Consider the following 15339-nt stretch of genomic DNA (forward strand, 5'->3'; position numbering starts at 1 on the left):
TTTAAGTTCAAATTTAACAAACAAAAGACACTAACGGTCCTGATATACTTGTGATTCATTGTGCTTTATGGTATGACTAAACAATGGACCAGGGTTTTTTTGTAACCGTCACACTTTTATTTCACAATAGTCCAAAAAGGCAATGTTGAGAGACACTGTATTTTCAAAAGTATCATATTAAAGGTAACTGTCCCTTGAACTGTTTAACTAGGATAAGACTCACTTAGATGAGCATATATGTTCCTCTGAAATCATAGAAGGAAAGATTGTCCAGTAAAATTAATCGATGGAAATTTTGAAAGCAAAGTCTATCCATTTTTTCAATCAAAACACTCACGAGTTGTCTTTCCTGTGACACAAAAATTCTGCATGTTCGAGTCATAATCTGTTTTCTGGCAATAACATCTTACAACTTTTTATTTGTTGTTTCATTTCACGTTGGTCAGCCTTAAAAATAAACCACGTTATTCATATCTGATTTAATTACTTTGTGCAGGTACGCAGTTCCTCAATTTTACGGCCTGCTTTTTGCACAGTTGGCCTGCTTATCTATGTATCCAGCTGACCGAGAGAATATCTCCATTAATTTATTCGCTCGTTTATCAATTAAGACCAGAGCATTTATACAGAAATGTCGACACAATTAGAACTGCGCATGCGGCTGGTTAGTTTACGTCAGCAGAAACGTCAAGCTAGCCAACATTCAAATACGTCGCTTAAAGTATACGCAAAGGTAAGAACAAATTTCTTATATCAAATGACTTCCTTTCAGAAAAAAGACTGATCCTTGATAATATCCAACTTCAAAACTATACTGGAAATATATATACCTGTAGAAAGCACAATTTTCAAGTGTCCTACCGACGTCACATCCCTGTAAGCTTTAGCGGAATGAAATGATGTAAAAGTAGTTTTTGGAACAGGCAATTTGAGGAATAGACGTAGGGCCACCGAACTCAACGGTTCAAATATTCATCGGAGACAGTAACACTCTCATGAAATCGCAACAATATCTCTGAGTAAGAGACTGTTTTAATCCTCCGATAGCCAATGATGGGAGACGGAAATTTAATAATTGATGTATTTCCTCAGAAAAGATAACATTACACTGTAGTATGAACAAAAATAAGTCTCTTTTTTCATTACGCATATAGTCCGTCAGTATCCTCCTCATCAAACAAAGAAAATTTGAGACTGTGGATTGTTTTGTTTCACTTTAGATTTTCATGAGCTATTCTTTCAAATAATACAACAGACAAAACTATGTCTTACAATTGTACGTTTGACAAGTAAGAGGGTTACAGTGGGGCTTGAATTGTGTTGTTTCAAGTTTCTGAGGCAATAAATTGAAATTGTGGAAGTTAATGGTCAGAAATTACTCAGGACGCTCTGACAAGTCGGCGACTGCTATTGTCAGGATCTTCCATCGAGAACCTTGATCTATTTTACAGACACATGACAGCCATTAACGTTTAATTAAATCGCTGTATCACTAAATTTAAGCAGATAGATTCGTAATACTCTTTTAAAAGTGATGTACGCAACTATAATAATGCTACGTTCACGCTCAGCTTTGGAGCCAATTCTGTGACTGGCGACAGATTGTGATGAGAAAACTTTCGGTCCGAATTGGTGTTTGAATCTCCCGTCTCTCAATCCCTAATCGACCTCACTCTTGGCCACCTATTACGGCGTCAACTGGACCAAGGTCCGACACAAACCATTCACTCACAATTTGGGCCTCGCAACAAATTTATGTCGACTCCCAACCCTACCATGAGACCCGACATAAAATAGGCCGACCCAGCGCTCTCACATCGTTTTTATTAAGCCTTTGCCGACCTAAACTTTGTAGTGAAACTGCAGAATGAGTCACAATTCTAAAGCAAAAGTCAGAGTACATAAAACCTTGTAATGTGTGACAAAAATGTGAGTTATGGCAAAACAGAGCGGAACTTTGCCGTTACAGCCACTCCTTGTCTGTGTTACAACATATTGTGGGTATAAGCTTCACACCTTTTAGCTGGCTAATACCAATATCGAGTCTACTAAACGAATTACACATGTTATTTTTCCATTATCTTTGGTCAATCAATGACACTATTATCTGTACCTTTTCCTTCACATATTAGAATTTATTTAATTCGTCATAGTGTGTATATAGCTGCATCATTAATTTGAGTGACTCCTTGTACGGTTGGTAAAAACTATGAATTAAAAAATAAACCGTGATTCAGGTAGATAGTCATGTTCAACAGTTTCGATTATAAGGAAAACATGAATTTCTGTCATCTAATGATACCTTTTCGCAGTCTTCAGTATTCAGTCTGTATCCTTTATTTTATATCTTCCTTTACGACTTTTACAGATAATACGAAGTCGAGTGCTGACAGAAACCTGGTTGCATTCAGGACTAATTCATCTCATACAAGTAGCTGTGCGGCCATGATGTACAGTAAAGTGGGATTTTTCCTTTTCTTCCTGTTAAACATGATCAACGCTTTGAACAACTGCCAGTGTCCACCACACTGTGTTTGTTCACTAAACAACAAAGTGGATTGCAGATCTCAATCCCTGACGGCGATACCGGAAGATATTCCTTCGACAACCACTATTTTGGATCTCAGTGATAACAATCTGGATGCAATCCCTTCGCGAGCCTTTCAAGAACTTTCCTCGCTGTTAACACTACACCTTTCTTATAATAACATACAAGACTTGGCAAACGATACATTTAAGGGACTACAAAACCTTTCAGCTCTACAACTAAGAGGCAACAAACTTTCAAAATTACCAGAGGATGTTTTCAGAGACTTGATGAATCTTAGAACACTACAGTTGAAGAAAAATACGCTGACAAGTCTTCCACCAGTGGCCGGCATGGTAATGTTGAAAACCCTTAACCTCGCCAAGAATAATATCAGTACTCTTGACTCTTTTCCACACTTACCTAATCTCTCTGATTTGGACTTGTCACAAAACAGCATAACACTTTTGTCCAACGACACATTTTGGGGAATACCAAACGTTACAAACTTGTTCTTCTCTAACAACGAATTGATAGACGATTCCCTATTGGCCTTTGAAGAACTAAAAAGTTTGGAGGTGTTGTTTTTGGATCACAACCAATTAACGAAGTTTTTTGCTTTTCCGTCGACTATAGTTGAGTTGAATCTTTGTTGTAATAATTACTTAGCAATACCTTTCCAAGCTTTTCACCAACTTTCCGTACTTAAGAACCTCAACTTGTCCGATAATAACATAGAAAGCATTGCCGATGAAGCTTTTACAGGATTACATAATCTATCGGCTTTACACCTGGCAGGTAACAAGCTGTCATCATTGCCACGGAACATTTTCGACGACCTTACGAACCTTAGAGAACTGCAGTTGAACAATAATAATCTTACAACTCTGCCGCGTATTGAAAACTTGACACGTCTGACACACATCAACCTTGCTAATAACAATATAGCAGACATTGACGATTTAAAACACTTACCCGAACTCATCGATCTGATTTTGTCCCATAATCGCATAGCATTCCTGCCTGAAGACTTATTCCAGCGAATGCCGAATGTTACGAGTGTGCGTGTTTCCTATAACCGATTAGAAGACGGATCTCTGTCTGCTTTTACTGGATTAAGCAATCTTCAGAAGTTGTACTTGGATCACAACAAACTCACATCGTTTTCTGCCCTGAACTTCAGTCGCTCAACAGACTCTCAGTCTTCCAGTTTAATTTCTGTGCCCGAGAAATTGAATAATTATTCCTCTTTACGACATTTATTTCTTGGTAGCAACCAAATTGCATTAACAGACGAGAGTTTCACCGGTCTTACTGAACTGACGCATCTCAACCTGGAAGGCAATAAAATGATTGGTTTACCCGCCAGTGTCTTTAATGGGCTTCCATCATTACAATACCTGGATTTACGTGACAACAATATTTCATCATTGGCTTCATCTCAATTCCTCGGCATAGATAAACTTAGGTGGCTCTTTTTAGATCACAATCGACTTTTGCGACCACCAAACACAACGTCTCTTCATCGGCTGCAAGTTCTGTCGCTCTCACATAATTTTATCACAGACATCGAGCCGAACGATTTAAGAATTTTTTCAAACATTTCAACTATAGATCTCAGCTACAACCGACTTCACAGCCTTCCTGTATTCTTTCCATCAATGTTCAACACTCAGTACTATGTTAATTTAAGTCTACATTTTGGTGGAAACCCTGTCACGAAAATAGAAGCAAGAGCATTTGAAAGACTTCCTCCCAAATACTCCCTGACGCTGGCTCTTGACAGCATGGCTGTGGCAGAAATCGACGAACATGCTTTGGACGGTTTAAACTGTACGCGTTGTTATATAGACCTACGAAACAACCGTTTATCTGCATTGCCGGCAAAAATGTGTTTTTTCTGTGATCGAAGAGTTTTCTTCGAATTGGATAAAAATCCTTGGTCGTGCGACTGTCGCCTCAAAGGGTGCAGAAAATGGATGCCAGAAAATGAGCGCCACTTACGTCTAACCGGATTTACCTGTCAGTATCCGGAAGCTTACCTGAACGTTAGTGTCATCGATGTTGTGCCGCAAAATATGACGTGCATTCCTCCTCTCATCGACAAACCAGCGATGAACGTGTCAGCTAATGCAGGTGACAGCGTTGAATTAGAGTGTGACGTCACAGGATGGCCACAACCAACTGTGTATTGGCTAACACCAATGCACAAGCGTATCTCAAAGTCTGCAGACAACACTTCCAGTGCGGAATCAGGTGATTTACCAACGATGATGCAAGATGATTATCTATTGCTCCCTTCCGTGGCAATTAAGAATTCAGGTTCATACTTGTGTGTGGCTACAAATCTTGAGGGACATGAAATTGCTGTCAGATATCTAGAAGTCAACGAAAACGAGAAATTAAAGCCAAACATCCAACAAACCAACAAAACAGAAACAGAAAAAGAAACAGAACTAGAGCTATCAACCAGCAAAACAGAAATAGAACTAGAACTACCAATCAACAAAACAGAAACAGAAACAGAACAGGAATTTATATTAAATCCTTTGGCGGTAATAATAACCGTATCACTAATTGGTGGGTTGACCTGCTCGATGATTTTAGTGGCCGCTACGATATGTATTATCAACAGGTATCGTAATGCGAAGAAAATTCCTTCGAACGCGAAGGACGAAAAGAAGGAAGATAGTGTTGGTCATGACAGCATAGAGATGATTTGGCCAACTGCAAAGGAAACGGAAGCTGATGATGATGTCGAGACACGCGAAGAGATATCGACGAGTCATGTAGATGCAGAAAATCCACAATTGTCCGTTGAGGGCGTTGTTGCCGCTCCTCCTAATAGAGGTAAAGGAGGTGACGAGTTGGTGTACGCCGCAGCCACCACTTTTGGGAAAACCCCACGGCCTAAAAGGGACGTAGTTGACCCTTCTTATAACAAAAAGGAAACCAAGGGTCAATATATGAATATTGACGCGATCATAAACGTAAAGGACAAAGCAAAGTAGTATAGGGCAACAAACTTTGCTTAGAACGCGACTGGGGACAGATATTCGGGCCTTAAATTTGTATCAATTCTACTCTGAACTACCACTTGTGTGGAGGGGGAGCTCATTTTAAAGCTCTTTGAGTAAGTAAAGTTTTTACCGTCTTAGTTTTTCAAAAATTGACTTTTTTTTCATATAGAGTTAACACAAAGATGGTGGCCATTTTGAATTTCAAATATCGAGAAATTTTAGTTTGTCTGTCTAGTACCACATCTTGCAGAGTGACCCTTGGTTTTGATTCTCGATGTGGTAAAAGAATAGTTGAAAGTTTCATTCAGGAAAGTTTGAGCAAAAGTTTAAGTCTTTTACTTTGGAGGGGCATACAACCTTAATCCAATTCTTGAAGAGATTATATTGAACCTTAACGCTTAAAGCAAACTCAAAAAAAGACTTCACTCAAAAAAAATGTAAAAGTCAGTGAAAAACACTTGCCGAGGATTACACAAGAATGTTAAAAAAATTATTTCCACTGTGGTCCTAAAATTAAAATTGCAATTAAGTCACGTTATCCAAGCAATCCTGACAAAAAATCACAAAATATAAAACTTCAAATGACCAAAAATAAAACAAAACAAGTAAACAGGAAAAAACACTCATTACAACAAAAAGAACAAGTAGAACACCGTCAGCCTTCGAGTTTTGAGTACAGGTAAATTTTAACCTTCTTTTTTGAAAGCTACAACCACTGCAATAACTTGAGTTATGAATTGTTGTCGAAATTCAACAAATTTACAACAGCCGTAAATTCAGCATTGTTTTGATCGTGCACAGTATAAGTGATTTCACTGATACAAAAGTTGGTAAGTTTGAAGCCAAGGAATTGATTATTTAGCCGATACTAAGTACTACTTGAACTTATGCTAATTTTTAGATCATGTTGACATACCAACTTTAGATTACTGTGTGTCTGATGAGTGTAGCATTTAAGATAAGGTTACACACCTTATGTTGGAAATTCACAAAATATAAAACTTACAACATCATTAAATGAGTCATGTGGAATATGTGTGTGTGTGTGTGTGTGTGTGTGTGTGTGTGTGTGTGTGTGTGTTTGTGTGTGTGTGTGACGAGACAAATTCCCTATATACGTCATTTGTTTCAAACAAGTTTTCTCTTTCTTCTCTTTAGAGCAATATATTTTCGTCTTATAGGTTAGGATGATATCTTCTTAACAAGGACCTTTGATATTACGTGTCTTTGTATTTTACGATGAGTTAACACTATCCAAAGCTCTAGCCGAAGAAAATCATTGATTATCAGTTGGGCAATTCCTCGGACAGTTACTAAATTGAATGCTCACTGATATGAAAAAAACATATATTGCCTAGGAGAAGGGTGTTTTCGCTCTATTTCAATAATTGTATCCAAATTCACTCTACCAAGAGTTACGCCATGAAAACTATGTACAGACCTTTGCATTATACTCAACCACCTTTAACATTTTACTTTGGAATGTATAGACGCGTTAGGATTTTTATTTTTCAAACAACCTCGAGCTCTTTCGGGAATCTATCTCGTATGAGAGCAGTTAACATCATAACAATTAAGGTTTCATTTCGTCGTTTGATTTTGCATGAGGTCAAATGCAATAAGTTTGGTTGTCAATTATTCACGGCCCCTGGATAACAATTATTGGTATGACACCATGAGAGCAGTACTTTTGGATCAATGAGTCGTTGACAACTGTAGATATTGCTGAAAACCAAGCGTACATACTTGTTGCCAGTGGAACGTTACTCGCTGTGTTCTCTTCATTATTTAGTATTCATGTATCGTTAAATTGAGATGTGTTGAGTTAATGAAGACATTGAGGAATTTGGCGATAAAGGGGCAAAGGACTTTTCTCGATTCATCAGTAATTAGGAACTTTGAAGGCATTTCTGTCGTATGGGTAGGTTTTGAATACTTGATTCAACTAGTATACCCGCTATTTGTTATAATAGTGAAATTTAGGATTTTGCAAATTCATATGTAGAGAGTCTAATTTGAATATTTCGAACAAGAAGTATAAATTTGTCTTTTGGAATGTTAAATGTTAGAACCACATACTGAATGCTGAGTTTGGATGTCATAGAAAGCTTCACTTCGGGAAAAGATTTGTCTTTAAAGTAAAAATGTACGTAAAAGCTATTCAGTTTGTTTAAAATTAGTTTCATTTTGTATCTATTTGTTCACCTTACGAAGATATTAGCGAATATGCAGTATGGATCAAATAAACACTCCAGAGAAGTGCCCACTGCGGTCAGATAACAAAAGTCACGCATAAGGCTGGAGATAGTGCCAATCCGCTGCATCAACACCAGATCGATCGATGTGCTGCTGGCAACGATCTAAAGTATGACAGAAAAGGTAGAAGTGATCAGTCTTGGCTGTGAACATCTTTAAATGCCCTCTGATCACCACTTTTGTTTGTATCACACATCAACCGATTTAGAAGAATTAAGCGACCAAGCCTTTTCGCGATTCACAAGATATTTCCAATGCCCTGAGAGAGCACAAGAGAGAATGGAAAAGGCAATTTCGATAGGGGGATGCGTCTGCTAGTGGTAGACAAAGCCACGCCATGGTCACTTGCATATTTGAGAAAATTAAACGTTGGCTAAATACGCTGCACATGCATCAGAACGCGCACTTGCAAGACTAGTTGGTTTATCGCAAAATTGTATATGTTTGAATTACTTTGAAATAGATCAAAGTTCCAATAAGACTCAAGACATCACAGAGTCCAATACGTAAAAAGACTTTGAAAGCCCATGAATGTTTTAAACGATGGTCACTATTTGTCCCGCCCAGAGCCACAATCAGAGTAAAAATAAGAGACACTAATACCATCATTTTACTTTGTACCGTAATATAGAGATATTTTTAACTTGCTTTATCCATGCTTCGTTGGGGACAAGATACTTATCATCAGTTTTTGTCAAAAAATCTCTGAAGAACTGAATCCTACTAAGTTTGGTTAGACAAGTGGCGTTACTTTGTTTTCTTTGATTTTTTGTTTATCTGATGTATGGACTCTACAATTCTTCAGGGATAAACAAAGATTCCACAATGCATAGGGATATACAGACACAAAATAACTAGCTGGGGCTTACCGTGGATATACTGCTTTACATTGACCAAATTTGTGTCGGTCGGGACCTTTGAACATTTGTGCTTTCGCCTTCACCATTATCATTTGAAACTGCGTTATTGTAAGTGAACTTTCTAAAATCTAATCACTCAAACAAGACAAAGTTAACCAAGTAGATATTCTCAGATGAACACATGCCTGTGCAGACCACAGGTGTACGGAACGTTTCGTAGATCGTCGTCGGATGGGAAGTGACTGACACTGTGAGGCCGAAGGCCGAACCTCGGTACTGTATAACATGTTATATGTGGTGCAGACGTGCAAACATTATTGTGTTGTGATGCTTGTGAACAGTTCGGATTAAAATATTGTGGAAAATAAAGAGCGCCACCTAGAATCAATTTGCTAATTTGCGGCTGCGACCAGACGCTGCAAAAATCCACTGCGCAATGTTGTGCGCATTCTTGGCAAATGGTTCGTCGATTGTAATAGTAGGAGTGGTCATTCTGTACGAATTACCGTTGACAATCAAAATTAAGAGTCATCATATGGAATAAAATCACATTTTTTCCTCGATAAAAATATATGGTGCATTCAATGGTGGCTAAAGATTTATTTAAGTCACTTTTGCTAAAATTTCTAACATTTCATAATTTCAACAAATTAGAAGCGTAACACCCTCGCAAAAATCTAACCCAAAGTTGAGAGCGATTGGGCTGGCGGTTTAAGAGAAGAAGAATTTTTACTGAAATGAGAAAAATCACCAAAAAATTCAGTAAAAATATAAAAATTAAGGATATCTTCACAATATTCATAAAATTGTATAAGGTTCACCTAAGGTACTTGCACACAAATTTTCAAAGCAATAAAAACAGCGGTTCTCGAGATATTAATTCTTTACCATTTTCACATTTTGTAAGCTCATTTGCATAATTTTGGCAATGCAGACTTCATTTGAACAAAATCCCATCTATAGCCCAGGATGCATCCACACACCAAATACCAAGCTGAAATGTGCAGTGGTTTGCATGTTTTTGATGTTTACGGACATACTGTACGTACATACATACATACATACACACATACATACATACAGAGCTCGAGGCCATCGACTTCAGCTTATACGATAAACTCACATTGGTATAACCAAATGTGAGCTAAAAATGAGAAGTTCAGATAATAAAAGAGTATATTTTCAAATGAAATCATACAACATTAATATTAAAAAAATGTTTTCATACACATCTAAACATCACCAGCTACCGTAGTATACTGTTGCATTCTGCCTAAAATGTCCAAACTTTGAAGACAAAGCTAAAGACTCATTTCAGAACTTCATTGACAGAGCATATATGTAACATTTGTTGCACAGCGCCAATGAACATCGTCTAATAAATACAAGGAGTTAAGCTAAAGAGACTTAAATGTCGGCATCTTGTTCATTGAGCAGCCAAGGGCATTGCCATGCACTGTTATAGAGTAGGAAAATACCAGTGCATCTCTCTACAGTACTTACCATAATAATATTGCTTTCTTCCAGGTATGTTCAACAACATAGATCAAACCAATCATTTGAAATGAATTTAACCATCAAGCAGGCAGTGTTACATTGCAGGTTTCCTACACAATACAATCAAGAGATAGGCCCTGTTTACAACAATTTTCACGACACTTCTCAAAGTCTGTTACATCATCTGCACCATCAGTTTTCACGACACCATCCACACTGTAATATATGTATAAAGGGGACAGAGTGTGGTGTTCTACAGACATCAAAACAAGGTAACCACATTCACATTATAAAAGTTACGAAACCATCTGCAAATGTCATGACTATTATGTTGACACAAGTGCAATATAATTCTGGCTGTAGATGTTAATTTTCACCACTTATGCAAGTTGATGTGTGTAAATGATCACAATTCACAAAGACACACAATATCAATCACTGTTGATCATTAACATCTTTTTTATTTTCAGCTAATCCTGTTTGACTCCCATTATCACATCTTGGGGGGACATCAACTAGGAGCTGTATTATTGGTAGCATCATTGGATGAACCACATCATTTACTCACCAAATTTAATGAACTTACCACTGGGAATGACACTCATGATGCCGTTGGACGTATAACACCTCTTTCCTTTGTCAGCTGAATGGTGAGTACTTTTTCCATTTGTGAACTCCTGGATGGCGAAATCTCTAGGCAGAATACATCTGTGAATTGCCTTGGAAAATAAGACGATTCTGGAAAATAGTTTTAAAACGTGATTTAATAAAGCGGAACAACTCCAAGATAATATACATAATTGAATTTCAGATGCTACTGTGAATCACAGTACATGCATGCAATCAACAGCTCTATGTCCATGATATGATGTCAAACAGCACTGACACACATTCATGATGCACTCATCCACACCTACATACCCTACCTATGGCATGTACCTTGACGTGCCACGTGGTGGTGGTAGGGCAACTGATCATGATTACGTACAGTGTAGGCCGTTTTGGAGGCCGTATAACGCCGGGACACACAGACCTGTACGCAGGGCTATGCCACGCAGAGAAAATAAACTGGTCCGATCCTCTGGTTAAATCCAATATAATTAAGATTTTTTTATCCGCACTCAGTAATAGGGGCTTAGAACATTTGATTGAAAAAAAATAATAAGACACTACTTCAGCATCCTAGCATCCTAGCATCACACTGGTTTTTTTTTGTTAATTCACACTGTCGCCCAGATTTTTCGGCCCGCCATTCTCGAATACCAGATCGCAGAAGGATGCGGTCTTTTTTGCCTCCGCGTTCTCTGTACGGTCAAGAACACGGTGGTGCACAAATTAGATGCTAAAAATTCATACAGTTTTGGCAATTTTTATCATTTTTAATAGTCAATATTATATTTTTAGACACCACTGTTTTAATTGGAAAACAAGTTTAAAGTTCATATCTATGGATTTTTTTTACAAAGAGAAATGGTTTTCTACAATAAGAATGGTTTTCACAAAAAAGAAATAGGTTTTCAAGAATATTGCAACTTTTAGCTTGCCATATTCAACTTAGCGATCATTTTTGAAGTGCGTTGGGAGGTCTGCTCGTATTTTCGCCATTCAGAGTTTTCCTAGTGGCGTTTATAGACCGAAAAGCAACACATATCATACAAAACAAACAAGTAGAAGATGAGATACATTTTCTTTTTCATTGCAAAGGCTACACAGACATTAGACATGATTTTTTCAGTAAACTAAACATTTGTAAAAACGCATTCAGAGGCACACAAGACCTTATAAGCATCTTTTCAAGGACAGATAAAGCATCACTATGTGAATTGGGAAAATACATACATACATGTTTTAAACTCAGACAAGACAAAATGAAAAAGACAAAGTAAACTATTTATGAACCTGTAATATGTTGACCTCATATATATATATATATATATATATATATATATATATTATATATATATATATATATATATATATATATATATATATACTGAAGTATACAGATGTCCTCGAGGGAAATTACAGTGCTCAATGCAAAAAGCAGAGCGTTATAAATAAACAGATTACTTCAAGTACAAAGTAATGAAATCTATTACTTAAGTTTCAGCATCTTGCAATCCTCAGATAGAGTGAAATGATTACTAGCTCGACACTCTTACATATATGATCGGGACGAACCATTCTATTTGTAGGTAGTGTTAAAATTCGATAAATAATATTTGTTTTGGTGGCGACATTTTGAAACCAACTCAGAGCGTTTGTTTAACAGTGTAGATTTGTCAGCATTGATAATATGCAGCTTTTCTGATATGCAAAGATTACATCGCTTGTTCATGTTAGAGTAGCTCAATGCTTTATCAATGATTGACCATGAAATGTCAAAGTCTTGTCCCTTATTTCTTAAGTTCCATACATATTTTGATAACTCGGTGTCGTTTTTGTATCTCTCGTTGCGGAACGACTTCATGTGATTAGTGTAGCGCGTCTTGAAGGTGTTATCAGTGAGGCCGATGTAAACCCTCTCTCCGTTGCCCTCCGTTGATACGTTGGCCTTGTACACCACGCCTTTGACTTGACAGTTACCCTTCAAGGGGCATGCTGACTTAACCCTGCAATATTGCAATCAGCTGGTTGGTCCTTACGCTGTTCTCCGGAGATTACCCTCTTATTGTGCGATTTGATTATACTTGCCATATTCCTCATACAGCTATAACTCACTTAATTGTGTTTCTGTTGAAGATCTTGTGAAGTTTAGACCCCTTTGGAAATATTTATCGACAAGTTGGAGAAATTTCCTGCCGATGTTTGTTTCCACGTTCTTGCTGAAAGGGGGGTTGAACCACGTGATATGACGCTTCCTGTTATTGCTTCTCCTCGCTGATTGGTTGGTCTTGGTGAATTTAATTTGTTCGGTGTAGCCGCTTGCCTAGCTGTATTGTATCGCCCTTTATATTTATCAAAGATGCCCTTATCACTAGATATTGTTGAGATGCGTTTGCTTATTGCGTCAGGTTTGTGATTAATAATGGTTGGCGGGTGATTAGACTGCTTATGGACATACATTGTTTGGTCGTTCGGTTTACGATACGGGTAGAACTTGCCGTCGTTCAGATTAAATGTCACATCCAAGAAGTTTGTAATCTTCTGGTTTGTCTCGATCGTGATTTTCAGGCCAATGTCACGAAATATCTTCGTGATTTCCTTTCTGATCTTATCCGCCTTGCTGGCCGTGATATTTTTGAGTACACCAAGCCCGTCATCCCGGTATTTTTCCTTTGTCTTCGACATCTTCTATTCGTCTATTCCATACGTTTTTGTTTATTCGATGATTTGTTTGTGTATTTTGCCTTCTTTCATGAGGGCTCTGATGGAAATTACAATTACTTTACTGTAATCAGATTACCCTCTTTAAATAAAGTGTAATAATAATAATATAATAATAATAAAAGTATAAGCCGATATGATTCTTATCATACTTTTTGGCGAGTGTGTTAAGTATATACAGACCCACCAGCTCGCATATTTCAGCACCATCGAAGCTGCCCATCGCCACATCGAATAAATCCTTATTCTCTCTTTTAATCCAGGGTGTTATGTCGTCAAAAAGGAGGGTCTTTCTCGAGTGCATTATGATATCGACCACTTCATCAGAAATTGAAGTATATTCTCTCGCAAAATCAAGTGATTTACGCAAGAGATCTTCTGAGATAGATGGATAGAAGTTGACAATGTCAAATGTAATGAATCTACATTTTGATTTACCTCGTATCCCCTTGAACCAGTCAATGACAGCTGATGAATATATATATATATATATATATATATATATATATATATATATATATATATATATATATATATATATATATATATACTCTTTCATTGTTGTCTTTGCAAAACCTTTATTGTACTTTATGATCAAGATCCCAACTGGGATACGATTTCAATAAAGGCTTACTTCACTTTACCTTCACGCAGAGGGCTATGGTGTGTGAAACTTGTGCACGCCATGTAGAGTCCAGAGATACACTCGCGCATGCGTGTTGCGTTTGTACAGCGTCTGGGCTGCGACGAGAAGCTTGCAGGTAATCTTGTCCTCACGTAAGTATATCACCTGGCTCTAGATCTCTAAGCTAAGGTAATGCGTATAGTAGAAACAAGATAAAAGCCTATTCCTTCGAATTCCACGGGCTAAAATATCAATTTTACACGGTCGTCAAACGCATGGTCAACCTTAGCCCTGCGCAGGTCTGTGTTCCCGGCGTTATACGGCCTCGGTGGTGGAGGCCGTATAACGCCGGGAACACACAGACCTGTACGCAGGGCTAGGTCAACCGTCTCAAGGTCTGAACAGGTCACTGTTTGACGATCCATCGATTGTGAAAAAAGCGATCGCCGCCTGTTTTAACGTTCTATCTGGCGGGAGAGTTCAGCAATCGGTTTCTAGCATCTAGCGTAGCAGGGCTCAAACATACGACGCAGAGCTAGTACTGGCCGAGCACTCCCAACATATGACTTGTACCCGAAGTGACGAAGAGCTATCGGCCGTCATCTAGCTGCAGTACTGTAGCTCGAGGTTTTGCCTGGGTATTTTGGTGGGACGGCAAATAACCCAAATACCCAGGCAAAACCTCCAGCTACAGCACAGCAGCTACAGTCAATACTACTACACGCTGCAAAAAGATACGGTTCTACCTTGGACCTACCACTGTGCCCACAGTCGCTTCATTTCAGTTGCTTGTGGTTTGATACACAGGGTAGGCCTCTATGCATGAAAGTACATGCATTTCTAATGCATACAGCAGCCTTGCCATGTATTGAACACAAGCGACTGTGTTTTGATGTTGTTTGTGTCTCTGTTCAGGAATGCAAAGAGTAAATGACAATATTACTTAAACACTACTGTTTGGTTGAAATAAAACCATAAATAACACTTAAAATGTAAAATTACCAGCAGAATAGCTCACAAATTATCACACTGCTAGTCTACACATTCAAGTGCATCTTTCTTGAATGTATTTTGTCTGGGTAGAGGGATAGTTTGGGCCATAGAGGTAAATAACCTCCATATCGGGGCACAGTTTCTTGCTGTTCCGCAAGCCAGGTTACTGTGTGGCTGAACTTGTCCAGCTTTGGTAGCTTATACTGAGCCCCCTGTGTTGATGTGTTGATAGGG

At 38.0% G+C, this 15339-nt stretch overlaps 2 protein-coding genes across 3 annotated transcripts in view; both read left to right on the top strand.

Moving 5' to 3' along the window:
• Positions 1-15339, top strand: part of LOC139135890 (actin nucleation-promoting factor WASL-like) — a 570409-nt gene that overhangs the window by 230316 nt on the left and 324754 nt on the right. The gene's annotated exons all lie outside the window — the stretch shown is intronic.
• Positions 648-6562, top strand: LOC139135864 (chondroadherin-like protein). The gene is made up of 2 exons (XM_070703613.1): positions 648-733; positions 2369-6562. The coding sequence occupies exon 2, from the start codon at positions 2446-2448 to the stop codon at positions 5536-5538; it is 3093 nt and encodes a 1030-aa protein (XP_070559714.1). The 5' UTR covers positions 648-733; positions 2369-2445; the 3' UTR covers positions 5539-6562.

Source organism: Ptychodera flava, chromosome 6 (genome assembly GCF_041260155.1).
Source record: "Ptychodera flava strain L36383 chromosome 6, AS_Pfla_20210202, whole genome shotgun sequence".
NCBI classification, from domain to species: domain Eukaryota; kingdom Metazoa; phylum Hemichordata; class Enteropneusta; family Ptychoderidae; genus Ptychodera; species Ptychodera flava.